At 42.3% G+C, this 18,940-nt stretch overlaps 2 protein-coding genes across 4 annotated transcripts in view; one reads left to right on the top strand and one right to left on the bottom strand.

Annotated features, from left to right (window-relative positions):
* Window positions 1-18,940, bottom strand: part of LOC307032161 (uncharacterized protein) — a 374,501-nt gene that overhangs the window by 60,924 nt on the left and 294,637 nt on the right. The gene's annotated exons all lie outside the window — the stretch shown is intronic.
* On the top strand, window positions 16,340-18,267 carry LOC307032487 (uncharacterized protein). Its single transcript, XM_079670466.1, has 3 exons — window positions 16,340-17,138; window positions 17,262-17,527; window positions 17,692-18,267. Exons 1-2 carry the CDS (start codon window positions 16,484-16,486, stop codon window positions 17,501-17,503), a joined length of 897 nt encoding a protein of 298 aa, XP_079526592.1. The 5' UTR covers window positions 16,340-16,483; the 3' UTR covers window positions 17,504-17,527; window positions 17,692-18,267.

Here is an 18,940-nt window from a genome sequence, read left to right as displayed (position 1 = left end):
CGCCAGATGTCACTGTAGTGTATATTTCTGTATATTTTTTTGAAAATCTAGTGTATTCATCATTTTCCTACACATTTATTCACAGGTGTCTTTAACCTGGAAGTTGCTCTTTAAGATAGATGGGATTTTCATTGAGAGAGTTAAAGAACATGAATTCCTTGGAATCACAATTGATGAGAAACTGAGCTGGAAACCACACATAAAACATATTCATTCCAAAGTCTCAAGACGTATTGCAATATTAAACAAGGCAAAACAGATTCTTGATCAAAATTCCCTCTACATTATTTACTGTTCATTGGTGTTACCTTATTTAAGTTACTGTGCAGAGGTTTGGGGCAGTAATTATAAAACTACAACACAATCCCTATTTATTCTACAAAAGAGCAATAAGACTTATTAAAAATGTTGGCTATAGGGATCATACAAACCCATTATTATTACAGCTAAAATTATTAAAACTGTCAGATCTTGTTGAATTCCAAATTGCACAAATCAAAACGTTCAATTACCTGGGAATATTCAGATATTGTTCAATGAAAGATAAGGGAATTATTATTTACGTGGTTCATTTATATTCACTAATGTTAGGGTGCGCACAACAAAGATAAGTTTTTGTGTTTCTGTTTGTGGGGTGAAGATCTGGAACAATTTGAGCGAGGAGCTAAAGGGATGTCCAAACATAAAACTATTCAAAAAGAGGCATAAAGAAACAATTCTCACACGGTACAGGGATGACATTGCTAAACCATAACTGTTTATATTCTTGTTTTGAATTCTATTTATGAATTTGTGTATGTACATATGTATATAAATATATAGAGACCATTCTCCTCACTTGCCTGTATATATTATATGAATGATTATATAAATTATTAAAGATTAAATTATACATTGATATTGTATGTTAACATAAATTAAGATGTAAAAAAAAAAAAAAATGAAGAAGGGGTCGGATTAAATAAGTGTAAACTTCTTCCGACCCCTTTTCGGACGTGTAATTAGCAAAAGCTTTGTTGTTTATTGATATCAGACAATGATACTACATATTATTCAATTATTAATTAAATATTTCGTTTTGTTATTGCATTCATTTGTATAGTACTGCATCATGTCTGTACCATTGTTTCATTTTGTATTTTCTTTGGTTTTACACGCTCGAAAAAAATAAATAAACTAAACTCAACTAAAAATGTATCGAAGCATCAGACAAAAAAAGTTTTTGAAAATAATATTATATTTTGATTTAGGTCAAAATATAATATTTTCAAACCTGAAGAGTCAGTGCCTCACCCGCCATGAACCTCACTGCAGAAGCTTATAGACATCTACGTTGTTTGTGCCCCACCACTTTTGTACATATAAAAACGCCACTGGGATACCAAATCTATGCAGACTGCTGCAATAAGTACATTAATTAACTGTCTTGTCTAAATGAATATGATACTATTAACAATCATATTATTCCTATCAGCTGTCAATAACTGTTATGATTCAGTGTTATTATTAAATAAACTATATTTTTCGGAGGAGTTAATGATGAATGTTCCTCAGGATGCTTGCTCACCCTCCTTCAAATTTGAAAGATAAGTAATTACTATGATATATCAAAAAAAATCAAAGGAACAGTTCATCACCCCACAAATTTACTGCAAACAGTTACAACCTGGACTTTACATCAGAAAGAACAAACATTAAAGAAGTGACTAACTGCATCAGTTAGGGTTACAACACGTGTATTCAGCTAAAACATATATATCGCTGCAGTTATTATCCAGTGGAAAGTCCTTACCTACTGGCCTAGTTAAATCAAAGTGGTTACTTTTTTTTGGCTGGGCAGTGTAGTTTTACACACAGTCTTATTTTACTTTATCAGGACTTGAAACAGTTTTTTTGGGGCAGACCCCCTCAAAGAAAAAAAATATATACACACATAAGGTCATCATCTTAATAGTTTTGTATGCTCATCGAGTCATCCGTGAGCAGAGCATCAAGTTGGCATGCCAGCTGAATGCGGCGATTACCATCTTGTTCAGCAAAACGCCTCACAAACTTATTAAGATTTAAAGCTATGGTGCGTTTTGATTCAATGCTGAGTACAGCCAAACTTAACAGTCTCTTCTCTGTCATTGTAGACCGCAAATACCTAATTCCTTCCATCTACTTGGATCCAAAATGCTTCTCGTTTTGCGCTGTCCCCCCGTTCAAATGAAATCGCCGCCAATCATATTTCCACGCTCGCGACAGGGCCGGGGGAGGGGTTACAAGACTCACATCTTGTGCTGAATTCACTTGCACTCGGACATTAGAGATTTCCTCTCGTAATGTCCGATGAGCCACAACTTTTCTTTAAAAAAAAAAAGCTGCCAACTGGGGTGGCAACTAGGGTGGAAAGGCATTTTTCTGAGGTGGCAGCTGCCACCCCGTGCCACCCCATAGAACTGCCACAGGACAGAGGCATTCATGTGGGAACGCCATTCAGCTTTTTTGTTCGATCTGATGATGTGACGGGAATCACATTAGAATGAACCGACAGAGAAACAATGGTGTGAGCAACAAAAACAGACGGAGTGAGACGGAGAGGAGGGGTGTCACGAGTCAGAATAGGACGGGAAACGAACACTTCACTGATTCATTGAATGGGAACACTTGTTTCCTCTGCTCTTTTTATTGTTGAGTCAGCGGTTAAGTATTCTCTTCTCATAACAAAAGACACTTGCGCTTCACATGATGACAACCTGCTGGAGAGTCATTATTTATATGGTTGAACTTAAACAAATAATATTCTGATAATTCCTATAATTCTCACCAAACAACTTCTACTGTTTAATCACCATTCACTTTGATCACGTGTTGGATTAGGACAACATGATGGGAATTAAACACATTGTAGGATTCCTTGAAGCACAAACAAAAATATAGACTATCATTAGACTTTTCAAATAAGGTGCATCAAAAATAATAAAAGCATCAGATCTGCTTTAGTATTAGGTCCAATGGCTTATCCAAGATGGTAAATAACAATAGCCAGATTCCTGTGTTTCCCTTGAGGATATTCATGACCCGCAGAGGAGGAATCCTGACCTTTTTGGTGATCCCCCTGATGTTTCCTTTCACCTCCAAAGGGTGTAAGATCTCAAGATTTCTACTAAAACACAAAATCATTTTATTGTATCTTATCATAAATTGGACATTTCACTTTTTGTCAATATTATTGTCTTTATGTTCATTTGTATTGCATATTCTCATATACTTTAACTTGTTATGTCTATATACATACTATATTGTATTTTCTTAAATGTTCTTATATTTGATTCTAAAATGGAGCAACTGTCACGAAACCTGATATCACCAGTACATAAAGTATGTAACATTAGTGCCTGTGAAGCATCATTGATACTATAGACTGCTTTTCTGTATTTGTTCTCGTTGGTTAACCACTAAGCTTCCTCCTACTTCTTTTGCACTATAGATCTGTTTCCAAATGCCTGCATCAGGCATCGCAGGGGGTCTCACCCTCCTGTCTTCATATTATTCTCCTGCTCTTTGAAATATGCTTCTCTTATCTTTCCCTCTCTTCCATCCTTCCCTTCATCTCTCTCCTTCTCTGGGGAAGAAAATGGAGTTGCTGGCCCGACGCCACACCTGACACTCCAGCCTTAATCTGATTAATGCTTTTAATTTATATAAGTGAGTAGCGAGGGCTGTTGCCTTTACTGATGTTGGGGTCGCACACACACTCCTTTGTTCATGTGACAGGTGTCATATAGGCCGAGTCGTGAAAGGGCAAACGTGTGTACCGGGAAAACTTCAAGGGATAAAGAGAAAAAAGCACAGATGAAATACAAATAAAGAAGAAGTGAGGATGAAGGGTAGAGTAGAATGAAAAACTGGGAAAGGGGATTAGAGGGGTTGCAGAAGAGAAGAAAAAAGATGGATATAGAGAGAGATCCACAGAGAAATAGAAAGAGGGAAAATGAAAAAGAAGAGATGGTAATTATGAGAGATGGTGAAAATGGTAGCTTGGGACAATCTAATTGCGAAACCCTGCCTTTTTACTTCAAATCTATTCATCATATTGAATCAAGGAAAATCACATTTACATGACATTTCCCCAAAAAAGGGCACAAGCTCTATTCGCTCAATCCAACATGGAAGCAAGAACACATTTATTTTGCTTGGCTTTCCATTATGTATTCCATTAACATTTGATATGGGTGTTTAAAAAGCACTGGCTCTCCATGTGGAACTCAAATAATGACCTCAGACATACCTTTCTATCACCGTTCGGTCTAATCAATTGCCTCATTGATTGACAAGAAACTGGTAAAGTAGGAAGAGCATCACACACACAAACGCACACACACACACACACACACACACACACACACACACACACACACACACACACACACACACACACACACACACACACACACACACACACACACACACACACACACACACACACACACACACACACACACACACACACACACACACACACTGCGTATTGCATTAACAAAATGGCCTTGGTGGTTTTGTCAGTGAATCTCGACTGGACAGAAAAAGAAGGCCTTGTGATGAAAGGATGGAGTTATGGAGTCAGGATGAAGAGAAACACGGTCAGAATAAAGGTTGAAGAAGGAAGAAATAAAGATAACAGTAAGAGAGCAAAGTTTCTCTCACATCTGTCTCGTAAAACCCTTTCATGTACAACTAACTCGAAAATGTGCTTTATAAGAAATGCATTCATTAGTTTTAAAGAGAACATATGTTGCTTACTTTCAGGTTAAGATGTTGTGCCTTTACTGTCACATGTTTACATGCTTTAATGTTTAAAAATGGGTGAGAAAGTCCCTCTGCAGACCATTTACATGCACCAACACCTATCACATTATAGGAAAGAGGAAACCTCAAAAAGCACAATAGGGACTCTTCAACCAAAAAATAGGATAAAACTATAGCTTTCAACGTTAATGTGTCAACTTTCGTGATTAATCTGAAAATCTTATCCCGTTTATACAACTCCAAATATGTGTTTGTTTTATCTCCCGCACAAATTCAAGTAAATACTTTTATTTTAAACTTGTTTTTAATCATGACTAATCACAAGTACTTTAGTTACAAACTTCATAACATTTTATAATCGATTGACAATACCAGTTTTATCAAACTACAAACGGTGTGTCCTGCGGTGTGTTGCAAGTAGTATTCCTCTAAAATGTTGCACTGCATGGAAAATTCCAACAGACACTATTGATTTGCTTGAACCTGGGCTAAAAGCTTTATTTTCTGGATCAATGTCCCTAAATGATGAAATTGATTTTAATAATATGTTGGTTTCATTAGTTAAGACACATTCAGATTATTATTATTATTATTATTATTGATAGCAAAAGGTGGCAGGGCAAGAGAGTGATCAATACTGACACAACTGAATATAAATTAGCAACGGACTCAAATTAGATAAATGTGCACAATGAAAACTGATAATTTAGAAAAATGTGGACAGTTTGTATGAGAATATTTGTTTTCGATGAACAGTTATATTATCTTCCGGCCCGGAAACATGTGCTGATCTCGGCAAGAGTTTTAACTGCATTTGATATTGAAGTAATCCAAAAGCAACGTGACGTAACGTGACGTGAGGTACTTAGATGAGGTTATTGATTACGTTTTCTTTTTACAGGTAACTAGTAATTGTAACGGAATACATTTTTTAAACTAATCCTCCCAACCCTGTATCTGGCACAGGAGTCTATTTTGAACATAGCATTACATACATTTCAGTTGGGTTTGGTAACATATATGTAAATAATACAAGCTAGAAGAGAAATGAAAATGTAGGTGAAGAATTGTAGAATATATACGCATTACTTCCTTGGTTTCTCCCTTTCTTGGTTTGTCTTACAGATCCCTGATTTCATTCAGCAAGTGTTTTCTTCCTCAATCAACAAAACTTCCTTCAACTTCAATTTTACCCAATCCTCTCTACAGCCTCCAGAACACTTTCTGTTGTTGGGAGTTTGAAAGGAGCAGAGAGGCAGCAAAGCGCCTCCGAAATAACAATGAGGGGTACTTGTAAGCATACACAACCAGCTCAAATTGACTTCAAGGGGTTTGAACACGATGTTCAGAGAAAATATGCCAACCAGGACAACAAATGTCCGTCTCGACGAGTCGCTTTGTTTTGTGTCAGAAGTCTATCATTGGTTCAAAGAAACAAGGGCCTCATTATTAATTGCCACAAAGTTCTTGGAACAAGTTGATTTGCATTGGAAGAAAGCTAAATTATCGCCAATTTCACAGAGTGTTGTACTCATGAGGCTCCAGACTGAAATAAAAGGCTTTGTGAGAAGGACATGTTTCGCTGTGAACGTTTTAAGGGTTTAAATCCATTATTTCCTTTGTCTCTCACTGCATCTCGGAATAATCAAAAACTTCTTGTTATTGTTGTTGCATTGCTTTGGAGGGAAATAGCTAGGGTACATGTCTCTTGTTCCTACCTGCACACTAATGGTGAGGAACACTGCCTGGTTCCTCTTCACCTTGTTTTAAATCAAAGCGATAAAGTCTATTTTGCTTGCTCCTACAGGGATCTTTCCGAGGAGGTCTTTCCCTTCGTCACCAGTGTTGAGGTCTGAAATATAGTTTGTGTATCCTCTGAGGGCTTTGCAATGACGCTGCCTCTCCTTCCCTACCTTTTTATTTGTCCTCATGTCTCCTGTTGTCTCTCCTCCTCCTTCCCTGCTCTTACATTCCATCGGACTCAGTTATGTATGCTGGGGAGAAGCCTTGTGCGCATTGCCTCTTCTCTGAAAATATGTTGGCCTTTGAGCTGAGAGCAACAGACCCAGGGGTGAGGAGGAAGAAGAAAGGGGGAAGACATGTTTTTCAGCAGTGGTTTGGGGACAGAAGGAATGGAATAAACAAAGGGAGTGGAAGGAAAGTTCCTCAGGGTTACGGAAATAAGAAGAAAGATTGGTGAAAAGGGGAAAGAGTGACTAACTTTTAAACTTTTCACTTCCTGTGAATCACCGTGTAAGGCAGCAGTAGTCGTGATTGATTTTGGTACTCAGTGTACTCTCATATTATGTTTCGTAGCAGCAAAGATCTGGTTCTTGGTACTGGGAGTGGTAGTTTTTGCGATATCTCACAAAAAACTAATCTCATTGTGGCACAAGAGGATCACCAAAGTCAGTAGGACTTATCTCCTGAGGACCATACATGTACTTAGAAAATGTCATGGTAATCCATCCAATAATTAATATTAAATTTCAGTCTGTAACAAAGTTGTGGACAGACGGACCAACGTTGTCCTCTCGCTACCCCACATGGCTAGAAGTTATCAAAGTGACTGATTCTTGGTAGAAACAAGCAACAAACCAAACAATGCATTGTAAATGTTGCTCGAGCATTATTGTACATTTAATTGGGCTCTTTGGGACCCTATCACCATGCCCCCTTGTCAGAAAGAGGAGAATATTTAAACAAATGCTTTAAATATAAAGCAAGTGCAATGTATTCTACCTTATACAAACTCAAAGTGTACTTTTCTTGAATGATGCATATAATCATCTTGATTATAACCGCCTCACCTTTGGGAACGAGTATTTCTAACTCGTCCTTTTGTTACTCAGCTGACCTTTTGGCTCTGGGGATAAGTGAAAGTCTCTGAAACACAGCTGGAGTCTTGTTAGTGATGTGGGCATTCTTTATGAGTGAACTAATGGTTCCATGTTTTACTTGATATTGTACTCCCCTTCCAACCAGAAAGGTGCCAAGTGTAATGAGCACAATAAATAATGCTATTCTGACTCTTATCCCTAGGGGACCCCACAATTGGTTTGGCTTTGTTCTCATCATCTCTATTTTATCCCTGGTTGTGTCCGTTACAGCATTTAAATAATGAGTACAAAAATAACATATACAAAAAATTGGACTCTTTTTCAGATGTAAAACAAAAAAAATAGGTTTTCACATTAATGTACAATCTATAAAAATCTATAGACAATTTGTCTTTTGAGCTGTTTCTATCTTTATCTTATTTCTATTTATTGTTTTGTTCCAGCTCTGCCAAATCAGTCCTAACTCCCAATAATGTTCTGGAAGTTGCCAGTGAAGGGTGACAATGTGTGAGGTGGTGTCAATTTGCTCCTTTTTCTTTACCTTTAAACCGGAGCGCGTGTGAAGTTTGTTACAACTTTTCACGCTTCCGTCCACCGGGGATGAGCCCACTGTCTTTTGTGAACTTTCACCCTCACCCAATCACCCGGCCGAACAGGAGTCTCTTCTGGTGTCTCGTCTGGTATCTCTGTAGTTTTCCTAGCCTGCTGTGTAGACAAAACTTGCATAATATTACTCAAGAGTTCTGACATATTCATCCACTTCTATTTGTCTAATATCTAAAACTGGACCACTCCCTCCTTGGAGAAGGCCCAAGCTTCGGCATACCTCCTGTTGTTATGAGACCTATTGTTGACTACATCTTATTATTTATTAACTACAACGTCACTGAAATCAACATATCTGTAAAATCATGACACTCCCTCCTTTGAGCATAAAATGCTCAATGAATATTGCAATGATTACCGTATTATGAACAGGACATGTAAAACCCATAACGTTGCATTAAATAAATATAAATTCTCTGTGTACCCACAAGGGGTACAAAAATATCATATGATGTATTTCTGATGGCATAAATGCATATTCACAAAACATTTCCCATTAGCACTTCTAATAGTTTACTTGTTTCAATAATGGCTTTTGTCATGGTATTATGCATCATCGTTGCTGCAAAAAACAATACCCCTGGTGTCGCTAGTGCGTCTCAATAATTCTAGGATTAGAGGATTGGTTGACACTGCTGAACTAACATATGATAAAATAATCTTTCTCCAAACTGGAGGGAAAATATGAACTATTCTCACAGAGAGTGACCTGCATGAAGGGCTGGTGCCCCTCACTCAAATGAGATATTGCCTTACGCACTACACTATAAATCAGTAAAGTTACTCAAGAATAAATAAATAAAGACTGATTCTTGAAACTGTTGTAAAAACCCTACAACTTTTTCATCCAAGCTCTTAATCAGTGTTATGTTATTTAATCTGCAGCTCACGCCTTAAAACAGATACTTCAGACCGATTATAAAATTGCGTTTATGAAAAAAATGTAATCTGACTCCATAAATCACATAATTGTTTGATTAAAAACTGCACTTCTGGCTAACAATAAATGAAGTTCCCCTTTAAACACAGCCCCGGTCTTCTGACGGGGTCTATCTATGTACTGGCTGGAAAATGTTGGGCCAATCTCGGTCGCTCCGTCACAGTTCTCCCACTAACAGTCACTCTCTAGTTCAGCTGGGTTCTTGTTGACTTCTTCACTGGTTTGAGACAAGCAACCCTATTGGAACACCTCCCTTTTAGTCCATGGGCCAGAGGCCAAAATTGGACTTTTTGGTACCACTCAGAGTGGCAAAGTCTAGTAACATTTTTTGAAAAGGTACATGTCCATAGATGATATTTTGGTATGATAACCCATCCTAAGTGGTAGCTTTTTGACAGTTATCAGCTCATAAAGTTATCAACCCCCTGCAAAAAATAGGCCTCTAAACGCCGGGGGCATATTTTGTTTTGTGCTCATTTTCAGAACTTTACTCATATGTTATGAGGGCATGTTTGGTAGCATTTTAAAGTGTACAATCCTAGCTTTCATTTAGACCTAGTTTTGGGCCTATCTAAAAAATATAAAGGTCACATGGTCAAAGGTCAAACTGTCTCAACAACATTTTTTCCACTATTTTCGCCTAAACTGTAGTCTTTTTTATAGCACTGTGAAATGTAGGAACAGCACTGACACAAATAACAAAAACTGAAATACTCACAGGACTGTAACAATTCAGGAAATGTTTAATCTTCCCATAATATCCTGCTATGAGGGAGGATATGGGTCTTTAAGTGGAACATGGGCCCAGGCGAGAATTGACAATAACTGCTAATTATTTGGTATTTGTCACAGAGTTTTTATTTAGATTTCTATATATCTTTGCCCTAATCATCATCATCATCATCATCATCATCATCATCATCATCATCATCATCATCATATGAAGCAGCAGAAAAAATGGCACTCTCTAAAGTGTTTGCATATATTAGAGAAGAACTGATTGAACATCATACAGTAGTCGCATTCACAGACCTGACTAATATGCTTGTTACAGAAATGGCCAAGTGTGGTGTAACACAGGTGATACCCTCAATAAAAAAACACTTACGCCGCAGAGTTGAAGCTGAATTCGGTCCATCTTTACATATCACACCAAATGACACAGGAAAGCTGTTGGTATATCCTGACAATTTGAAAATGGATGAACTTGTAAAAGTTTTCCATGAACTTAAAGAGGAACAGAAGTTGTTCAAATCAAATACTGGCAGTGATGTGATATCACAAGTGGCACTGAAGATCAGAAATGATATCCAGAAACAGGATATTACTCAGGCATGGCCACCACATGTGTCAGATCTGGAAAAGATGAACAGCATTCCTCTGTGTCTAGTAGAGTTTCTCCAGACACTCCTAACAGGTAAAACCACAGGAAGTGATAACCCATCGCAGAGAGTGCAAAGGCTCACTGCATCCTTTGGTCAAGATTTAGTTTATGCTGTTACCTCTGGCAAAGTTAAGCCTGCAAAACACATTTTATTGCCCTTTGCTGTCAAATCTCTTACTGGAAATGTGGAACTGATACAGATGCTAAACCGACTCGGCCATAGTGTATCATATTCTCAGGTAGAAGAAATAGACACGGCCCTCTGTCTTCAGAAGCAAGCAGCAAGTAAAGACACCATCCCATTACCACAAAACATCAAACCCGGTCTGCTCACAACATTGGCATGGGACAATATAGACAGACTGGAGGAAACAATCAGTGGCAAGGGGACATCACACAGAGTGAATGGAATCGCTGTGCAAGCAAAGCCTATCACTGACCATTCTGCTGAGATCAGATCTTTGCCTTGTATCCCAAAAACCAAGATGAGAAGCATTGGTGCAGTTGAGATGATGCTTCCTATTTACAACGCAGGAGAGCGTGCCAACCCTCCTCTTGTACAGACAATTGATACTGATCACACCACATGTCTAAAGGATGCAGCAGACAAAAACCACATGTGGCTGATGGCTCGTCTTTCCAACAAAGATATATGTAGCTGGACTGGGTTCAACATCCTCACCCACAGTGAAACATGTGTACAAGAAGATAATATAGGCTATTTGCCTACAATCAATGCTCCTGCTACACAGCTATCAACAGTAAATGAGATACTTCTCCAGTCACTAAACATCATGAAATCTCTGCAGCTTAACAACATAATTGTTGTCTTTGACCAGGCATTGTATGCCAAAGCTGTTGAAATTACTTGGAAAAACCAGGAGCTACTCAAGGACATCATCCTTAGAATGGGAGTCTTCCATACCACCTGTGCCTTCATGGCAACAATTGGCCAACGGTTTGGAGATGCTGGTCTAAGAGACCTTTGCATAGAAGCAGGAGTGATAGCTGACGGCTCAGTCTCAGGAGTTATTGATGGGCACAAGTATAATCGTGCAGTAAGGCTCCACAAACTGCTCTATGAGGCTTTCTTGAGACTAGCATGGGAAGGTTTTCAACCTTGGTTAGAAGAGAATCACCAGGATGATATTATTCACCTGGAAACAACTCTGCAAACTGCCAACAACCTGTGTGAAGAATTAACACAGACAAGATTTGAGGAAACTCTCAAGCAGAATTAATGTCAGCGTATTCTGACACAATTTAATGAGTACCTCAGCTTCCTCAGAAAAGACAATGGTCCCCTGTCTGCCTTCTGGATGTCCTATGTGGACATGGTTGAGATTCTGCTTTGTCTAATTCGAGCATCACGAGAGGGAAATTGGATGATGCATCTTACAGCAATAAGAGCCATCATTCCATGGTGCTTTGCATATGATAGGATCAACTATGCCAGATATCTGACATACTACTATGCACAAATGTCTCGCCTGGAGACTGATAATCCTGCTGTTCATGCACACATTGCAAAGGGTGGTTTGTCTGTCCAGCTCAGTGGGAACAATCCCTTTGGAAAGATTCCAGTTGACCAGACAATTGAGGAGACCATAAACAAGGACACCCAGACTGCTGGAGGAACCAAGGGTTTCAGCCTAAAAGCAGGAGCAGTCACCAGATACTATCTCACTTCAGAAAACAGAAGTCAGTACCTAAGGCAACTCAGGAACATGACAGGCACCAAAACTACAGGCAGTTTCAGTCATCACGATCTACAGAAGACCAGAATAGAGAAGGACAGGGCTGATGTGAATGCCTTTGTAGAGCTTATGAAAAATAGCTGGGTAAACCCTCTCAGTCCAGATCAGTCTGACATCATCAGTCTTTCCACAGGAATCGCTGTGTCACCAGACATAGCCAGTGATCTGCTGCAAGCTCACCAGACTGGAGAGGAAGCATATCAGAAGTTCAGAAGTGAGCGTTTGGAAAAAGAATCACCAGAAACCAAATTCCACGACAGAATGAAAAAACAGAATCTGAAGACATTCTCAAGCCTCACAAAAAGAGACAGAGGAAATCAAAAACAAAACAAGGAGTTGATATTGAAAGCAGACAGAAATCTCTTTGGGCATATGATAATTGTTTCACAAAGTAGAAGTCTTCACATTAAAGATGTCCTGGCTCATCCACTTGGTCCACTGCCTTGGTCACTTTCAAATCCAGACGGTTCGCTGCGAAAGACCAATAAGGCCGCTCTTGCTAGAGAGTTAGAGAAATCAGCATCAGCAGTTGAAGATATTGGAAATCTCTCTGCATGCATCATTGATGGAATGAGCCTTGTTCAGAAACTGAAAGGTGATGGCAAGACTTTTGGAGAGATTGCTGGTTCTGTGCTGAACTTTGCTTTGCATGAAGGAGGAAAGAGTACACGAATAGATGTGGTGTTTGATGTGTACAGGAAAACATCCATCAAGAATGCTGAGAGAGACAATCGAGGTGCAACAAGTAGCACTCAATGGAAGAACATTGCCCCGGGACACAATGTTGTGCAGTGGAGAAAACTCTTAAGCAATCCATCCATCCATCCATCCATCCATCCATCTTCTCCCGCTTATCCGTGGTCGGGTCGCGGAGGTAGCAGTTCCAGCAGAGAGCCCCAAACTTTCTTTTCCCTGGCCACATCAACCAGCTCTGACTGGGGGATCCCAAGGCGCTCCCAGGCCAGAGAAGAGATATAATCCCTCCATCTGGTTCTAGGTCTACCCCTTGGTCTCTTCCCAGCTGGACGTGCCTGGAACACCTCCCTAGGGAGGCGCCCAGGTGGCATCCTAACTAGGTGCCCGAACCACCTCAACTGGCTCCTTTCGACGCGAAGGAGGAGCGGTTCAACTCCGAGTCCCTCCCGGATGACCGAACTTCTCACCTTATCCCTAAGGGAGACACCAGCCACCCTGCGGAGAAAACCCATCTCGGCCGCTTGTACCCGCGATCTCGTTCTTTCGGTCATGACCCATCCTTCATGACCATAGGTGAGGGTAGGAACGAAAATGGCCCGGTAGACAGAGAGCTTTGCCTTTTGGCTCAGCTCCCTTTTCGTCACAACGGTGCGGTAAAGAGACTGCAGTACCGCTCCCGCTGCTCCGATTCTCCGACCCATCTCACGCTCCATTGTTCCCTCACTCGAGAACAAGACCCCGAGATACTTGAACTCCTTCACTTGGGGTAAGGACTCATTCCCTACTTGGAGTGGACAGTCCATCGGTTTCCTGCTGAGAACCATGGCCTCAGATTTGGAGGTGCTGATCCTCATCCCAGCCGCTTCACACTCGGTTGCGAACCGATCCAGTGAGTGCTGAAGGTCGCAGACCGATGAAGCCATCAGAACCACATCATCTGCAAAAAGCAGTGGTGCAATCCTTAGTCCACCGAACTGCAGACCCCCTCCCCCACGACTACGCCTCGAAATCCGATCCATGTATATTACAAACAGGATTGGTGACAAAGCGCAGCCCTGGCGGAGGCCAACCCTCACCTGAAATGGGTCCGACTTACTGCCGAGGACCCGGACACAGCTCTCGCTTTGGGAGTACAGAGATTGGATGGCCCTGAGTAGAGACCCCGTCACCCCATACTCCCGCAGCACCTCCCACAGTGACTCCCTTGGAACCCGGTCATATGCCTTCTCCAAGTCTACAAAACACATGTAGACTGGATAAGCATACTCCCAGGCACCCTCCAGGATCCTTGCGAGAGTAAAAAGCTGATCCGTCGTTCCACGACCAGGACGGAATCCGCATTGTTCCTCCTCAATCTGAGGTTCGACAATCGGCCTGACCCTCCTTTCGAGTACCTTAGAGTAAACTTTCCCGGGGAGGCTGAGTAGTGTGATGCCTCGGTAATTGGCACACACCCTCTGATCCCCCTTTTTGAAAAGGGGAACCACCACTCCGGTCTGCCACTCCTTCGGTACTGTTTCCGACTTCCACGCAACGTTGATGAGACGTGTCAACCATGACAGTCCCTCAACACCCAGAGCCTTCAGCATTTCTGGGCGGATCTCATCCACCCCCGGGGCTTTGCCACTGTGAAGTTGTTTGACGACCTCAGTGACCTCCCCCCGGGAGATTGGTGTCGATCCCCCTTCATACTCCAGCTCTGCCTCTAACATAGAGGGCGGAGTTGTCGGGTTCAGGAGTTCCTCAAAGTGCTCCTTCCAACGCCCTAACACTCCATCAGTTGAGGTCAACAACGTCCCATCCTTACTGTACACAGCTTGGATGGTTCCCTGCTTCCCCCTCCTGAGGTGTCGGACAGTTTTCCAGAACAACTTTGGTGCCGCCCGAAAGTCTTTTTCCATGTCTTCTCCGAACTTCTCCCACACCCGCTGCTTTGCCTCGGCCACGGCTGAGGCTGCTGCCCTTCGGGCCTGTCGGTACCTTGCAACTGCCTCGGGAGTCCCCCGGGATAACAAATCCCTGAAGGCCTCCTTCTTCAGTCGGACGGCTTCCCTGACCACCGGTGTCCACCAGGAGGTTCGAGGGTTACCGCCCCTTGAGGCACCTAGGACCTTGAGACCACAGCTCCCCCCCGCGGCTTCGGCAATAGAGGCTTTGAACACCGACCACTCTGGTTCAATGTCCCCAACCTCCACAGGAATGCCCGAAAAGCTCCGCCGGAGGTGTGAGTTGAAGGCCTCCTGAACTTGGGCCTCCTCCAGACGTTCCCAGTTCACCCGAACTACACGTTTGGGCTTACCAGGTCTATCCAAAGGCTTCCCCCGCCACTCGACCCAACTCACCACCAGATGGTGATCAGTTGACAACTCCGCCCCTCTCTTTACCCGAGTGTCCAAAACATACGGCCTCAGGTCCGATGATACGATAACCAAATCGATCATGGACCTTCTGCCTAGGGTGCTCTGGTACCACGTACACTTATGAGCATCCTTATGTTCGAACATGGTGTTTGTTATGGCCAATCCATGACTAGCACAGAAGTCCAGTAACAAACCACCACTCCGGTTCAGATCAGGGGGGCCGTTCCTCCCAATCACTCCCCTCCAAGTGTCTCCATCATTGCCCACATGTGCGTTGAAGTCTCCCAGCAAGATTAAAGAGTCCCCTTCAGGAGCCCCATACAGGACTCTTTCCAGGGTCTCCAAGAAGGCCGTATACTCTGAACTGCTGTTGGGTGCATAAGCACACACAACAGTCAGAGTTTTCCCCCCCATAACCCGCAGGCGTAGGGAGGCAACCCTCTCGTCCACTGGGGTAGACTCCAACAACGAAGCACCCAACCGGGGACTTGTGAGTATCCCCACACCCGCCCGGCGCCTCACACCTTGAGCAACTCCGGAGAAGAATAGAGTCCAACCCCTATCCAGAAGTAAGGTTCCAGAGCCGACGCTGTGCGTAGAGGTGAGCCCAACCAGATCCAACTGGTAACGCTCCACCTCCCGCACAAGCTCCGACTCCTTCCCCCCCAGAGAGGTGACGTTCCACGTCCCCAAAGCCAGCTTCTGTCGCCCGGGTCTGGTCCGTCGAGACCCTCTGCCTTCACTGCCACCCTTCTGGCAGCGCACCCGACCCCATTGCTGTTTCCCGTAGGTGGTGGGCCCGCGGGACGGAGAAGCGGAGGTGTTGCCCACGTTGCCTTTTCGGGCTGTGCCCGGCCGGGCTCCGTGGCAAGCCCGGCCACCAGACGCTCGCCGACGAGTCCTCCTTCTGGGCCTGGCTCCAGAAGGGGACCCCGGGCTTCCTCCGGGCCGGGTACTTAAGCAATCCAGAGAGCAAAACTGCCTTGATCAAGTTCATTGTGGACCAGTGGAAGCTGCCAGAAAACCAGGTGAAGCTTCAAGAAAAGCAGCTTTTTGTAACATGTGGAGAGACATGCTATTGTCTTAAGAACAAAGATGTGAAAGTTGTGATGGAGTTAAAGTGTTCCCATGAGGAGGCAGACACCCGCATGCTCCTACATGCTGCTCATGCCAGCCAGAATGGCTATAAAACTACAGTGATTGTGAGTGAGGACACAGATGTCATGGTCCTTTGCTTAGGGAACTGTAAGAAGATAAACTGCACCATGTACCTGAAATGTGGGAGTCAGAATAGAACAAGATACATCAACATTAGCACCCTTGCTGAACTCCATGGAGATGATCTCTGTGATGCTCTTGTAGGTCTCCATGCCTTTACAGGTTGTGATAGTGTGAGTGCTTTTGCAGGAAGAGGGAAACTCTGTGCTTTCAAACTTGTTAAAGGAAACAGGACATATCAAGAGGGCTTCAAATCCCTGGGAACATCATGGGATGTATCAGAGCACTTACACAGAGCCATGGAATCCTTTGTGTGTCAGATGTATGCACCATCATCCAACATATGTGATGTGAACGACCTTCGGTACCTGATGTTCTGCACCAAAAGGGATGAAATGGAGTCAAGCCTTCTTCCGCCTTGCAGGGACTGCTTACAGCTGCATACACAGCGCGCAAATTACCAGGCAGCAGTATGGAGGCAATGTCTGGAAGGACAACCAGGCATACCAGAGCCAAAAGGTTATGGATGGAAAACAGACGTCAAAGGTATGCTTTTAGTAAATTCACTGCAACAGTATAGGTAATTTCTGTACATTTCAGTTCTTTAGTGAAGTAGATGAGACATGGAAAGTGTGTGACTTGGATCTTACACTTCTTCTTTTACTGTAGGTATGCTGGTGTTGGACTGGATGCGAGGGCTCCCAGCTCCAAAGGCTGTCTTGGAGCTCATGGCCTGCAAGTGTGTAAAGACCTGTAGGCTTCCAGGCTGCTCCTGCCTCGCCAACAACTTCAAGTGCACAGAAATGTGCAAACTTCAAAAATGCACAAATCAGAGGGTGGAGGAGGATGAAGAAGTTGCCTTCACTGTGGACTATGATGATGATGATGATGATGATGGATGTGATGATTAGGGCAACCCCCACATGAGACCCCAGGTAAGATACAAAAAATAGTAAAAGGTAGCGATAAATTAAAGATTTAAATAAAATAAGATAAAATAAAATAGAATAAAGATAAAGATCGATCTATATAGGATACAGAAAAAAGTTATTGTGCAAATGTTCCTGTAGTTTTTATTCCTGTGCCCCATGTGCTCCAGGTGCTGGTGCATCAGACGCTGAAGGAGCTGCTGATCCTAAGAGCGGAGCTGCAGAAGGAGGCCACCTCCCACTCCCTGTCCTCCTCCTCCGAACACTGCCCCTCCGCCCACACACACCACAGGAACTCCCCTGCACTTGGCCGTCTGATACACACACAGTATAGTTCATGTTTCAGTGTTTACACTCTGAGGGATTCTTCTTACATTTCTATTAACATTATAACAAAAACCCATATGTTTGTAAAGTTTTTTGAAAAGTATTTAAAGAGAATTTAAAACCTGACGCCCCACCATGCCCCACCACCCCCACCCCACCTTAACGCTCTTAACGCTGACTTCAGATGTTCAATGTTTTCAAAAATGCACAAATCAGAGGGTGGAGGAGGATGAAGAAGTTGTGTCTTCACTGTGGACTATGATGATGATGGATGTGATGATTAGGGCAAATCTAAATAAAAACTCTGTGACAAATACCAAATAATTAGCAGTTATTGTCAATTCTCGCCTGGGCCCATGTTCCACTTAAAGACCCATATCCTCCCTCATAGCAGGATATTATGGGAAGATTATACATTTCCTGAATTGTTACAGTCCTGTGAGTATTTCAGTCTTTGTTATTTGTGTCAGTGCTGTTCCTACATTTCACAGTGCTATAAAAAAGACTACAGTTTAGGCGAAAATAGTGGAAAAAATGTTGTTGAGACAGTTTGACCTTTGACCATGTGACCTTTATATTTTTTAGATAGGCCCAAAACTAGGTCTAAATGAAAGCTAGGATTGTACACTTTAAAATGCTACCAAACATGCCCTCATAACATATGAGTAAAGTTCTGAAAATGAGCACAAAACAAAATATGCCCCCGGCGTTTAGAGGCCTATTTTTTGCAGGGGGTTGATAACTTTATGAGCTGATAACTGTCAAAAAGCTACCACTTAGGATGGGTTATCATACAAAAATATCATCTATGGACATGTACCTTTTCAAAAAATTTTACTAGACTTTGCCACTCTGAGTGGTACCAAAATCTGGTCTGGCCCATGGACTATTTGTAGCCAGACTTCACCACAGCAGAATCGAGTTTCTGTTTTCAGGTCTGGACAGCTTCACGTCAGGTGTATCGCCGCCCCTTGCATATTTTGGGTGGAAGCGCGTCTTCTTGACCTCACTAGTTGTGTGGACACAATAGTTTTCTGTGTGGAGGAACAACATCACTCGTAATGTATTTTCCTTCTCATAATTACAAAAATA

The sequence above is a fragment of the Notothenia rossii genome (assembly GCF_949606895.1).
Source record: "Notothenia rossii genome assembly, chromosome: 3".
Taxonomy (NCBI): Eukaryota; Metazoa; Chordata; class Actinopteri; order Perciformes; family Nototheniidae; genus Notothenia; species Notothenia rossii.
Note: the sequence above shows the minus strand (reverse complement) of the source record. Positions and strands in the feature narration are given on the sequence as shown.

What these genes read in the sequence shown, in the direction of transcription:
- LOC307032487 (XM_079670466.1), top strand. Translation starts at nt 16,484, where the DNA reads ATGGAGTTAAAGTGTTCCCATGAGGAGGCAGACACCCGCATGCTCCTA. An exon ending in ATGGAAAACAGACGTCAAAG is followed by an intron (nt 17,139 to 17,261) that starts GTATGCTTTTAG and finishes CTTTTACTGTAG; the next exon opens with GTATGCTGGTGTTGGACTGG.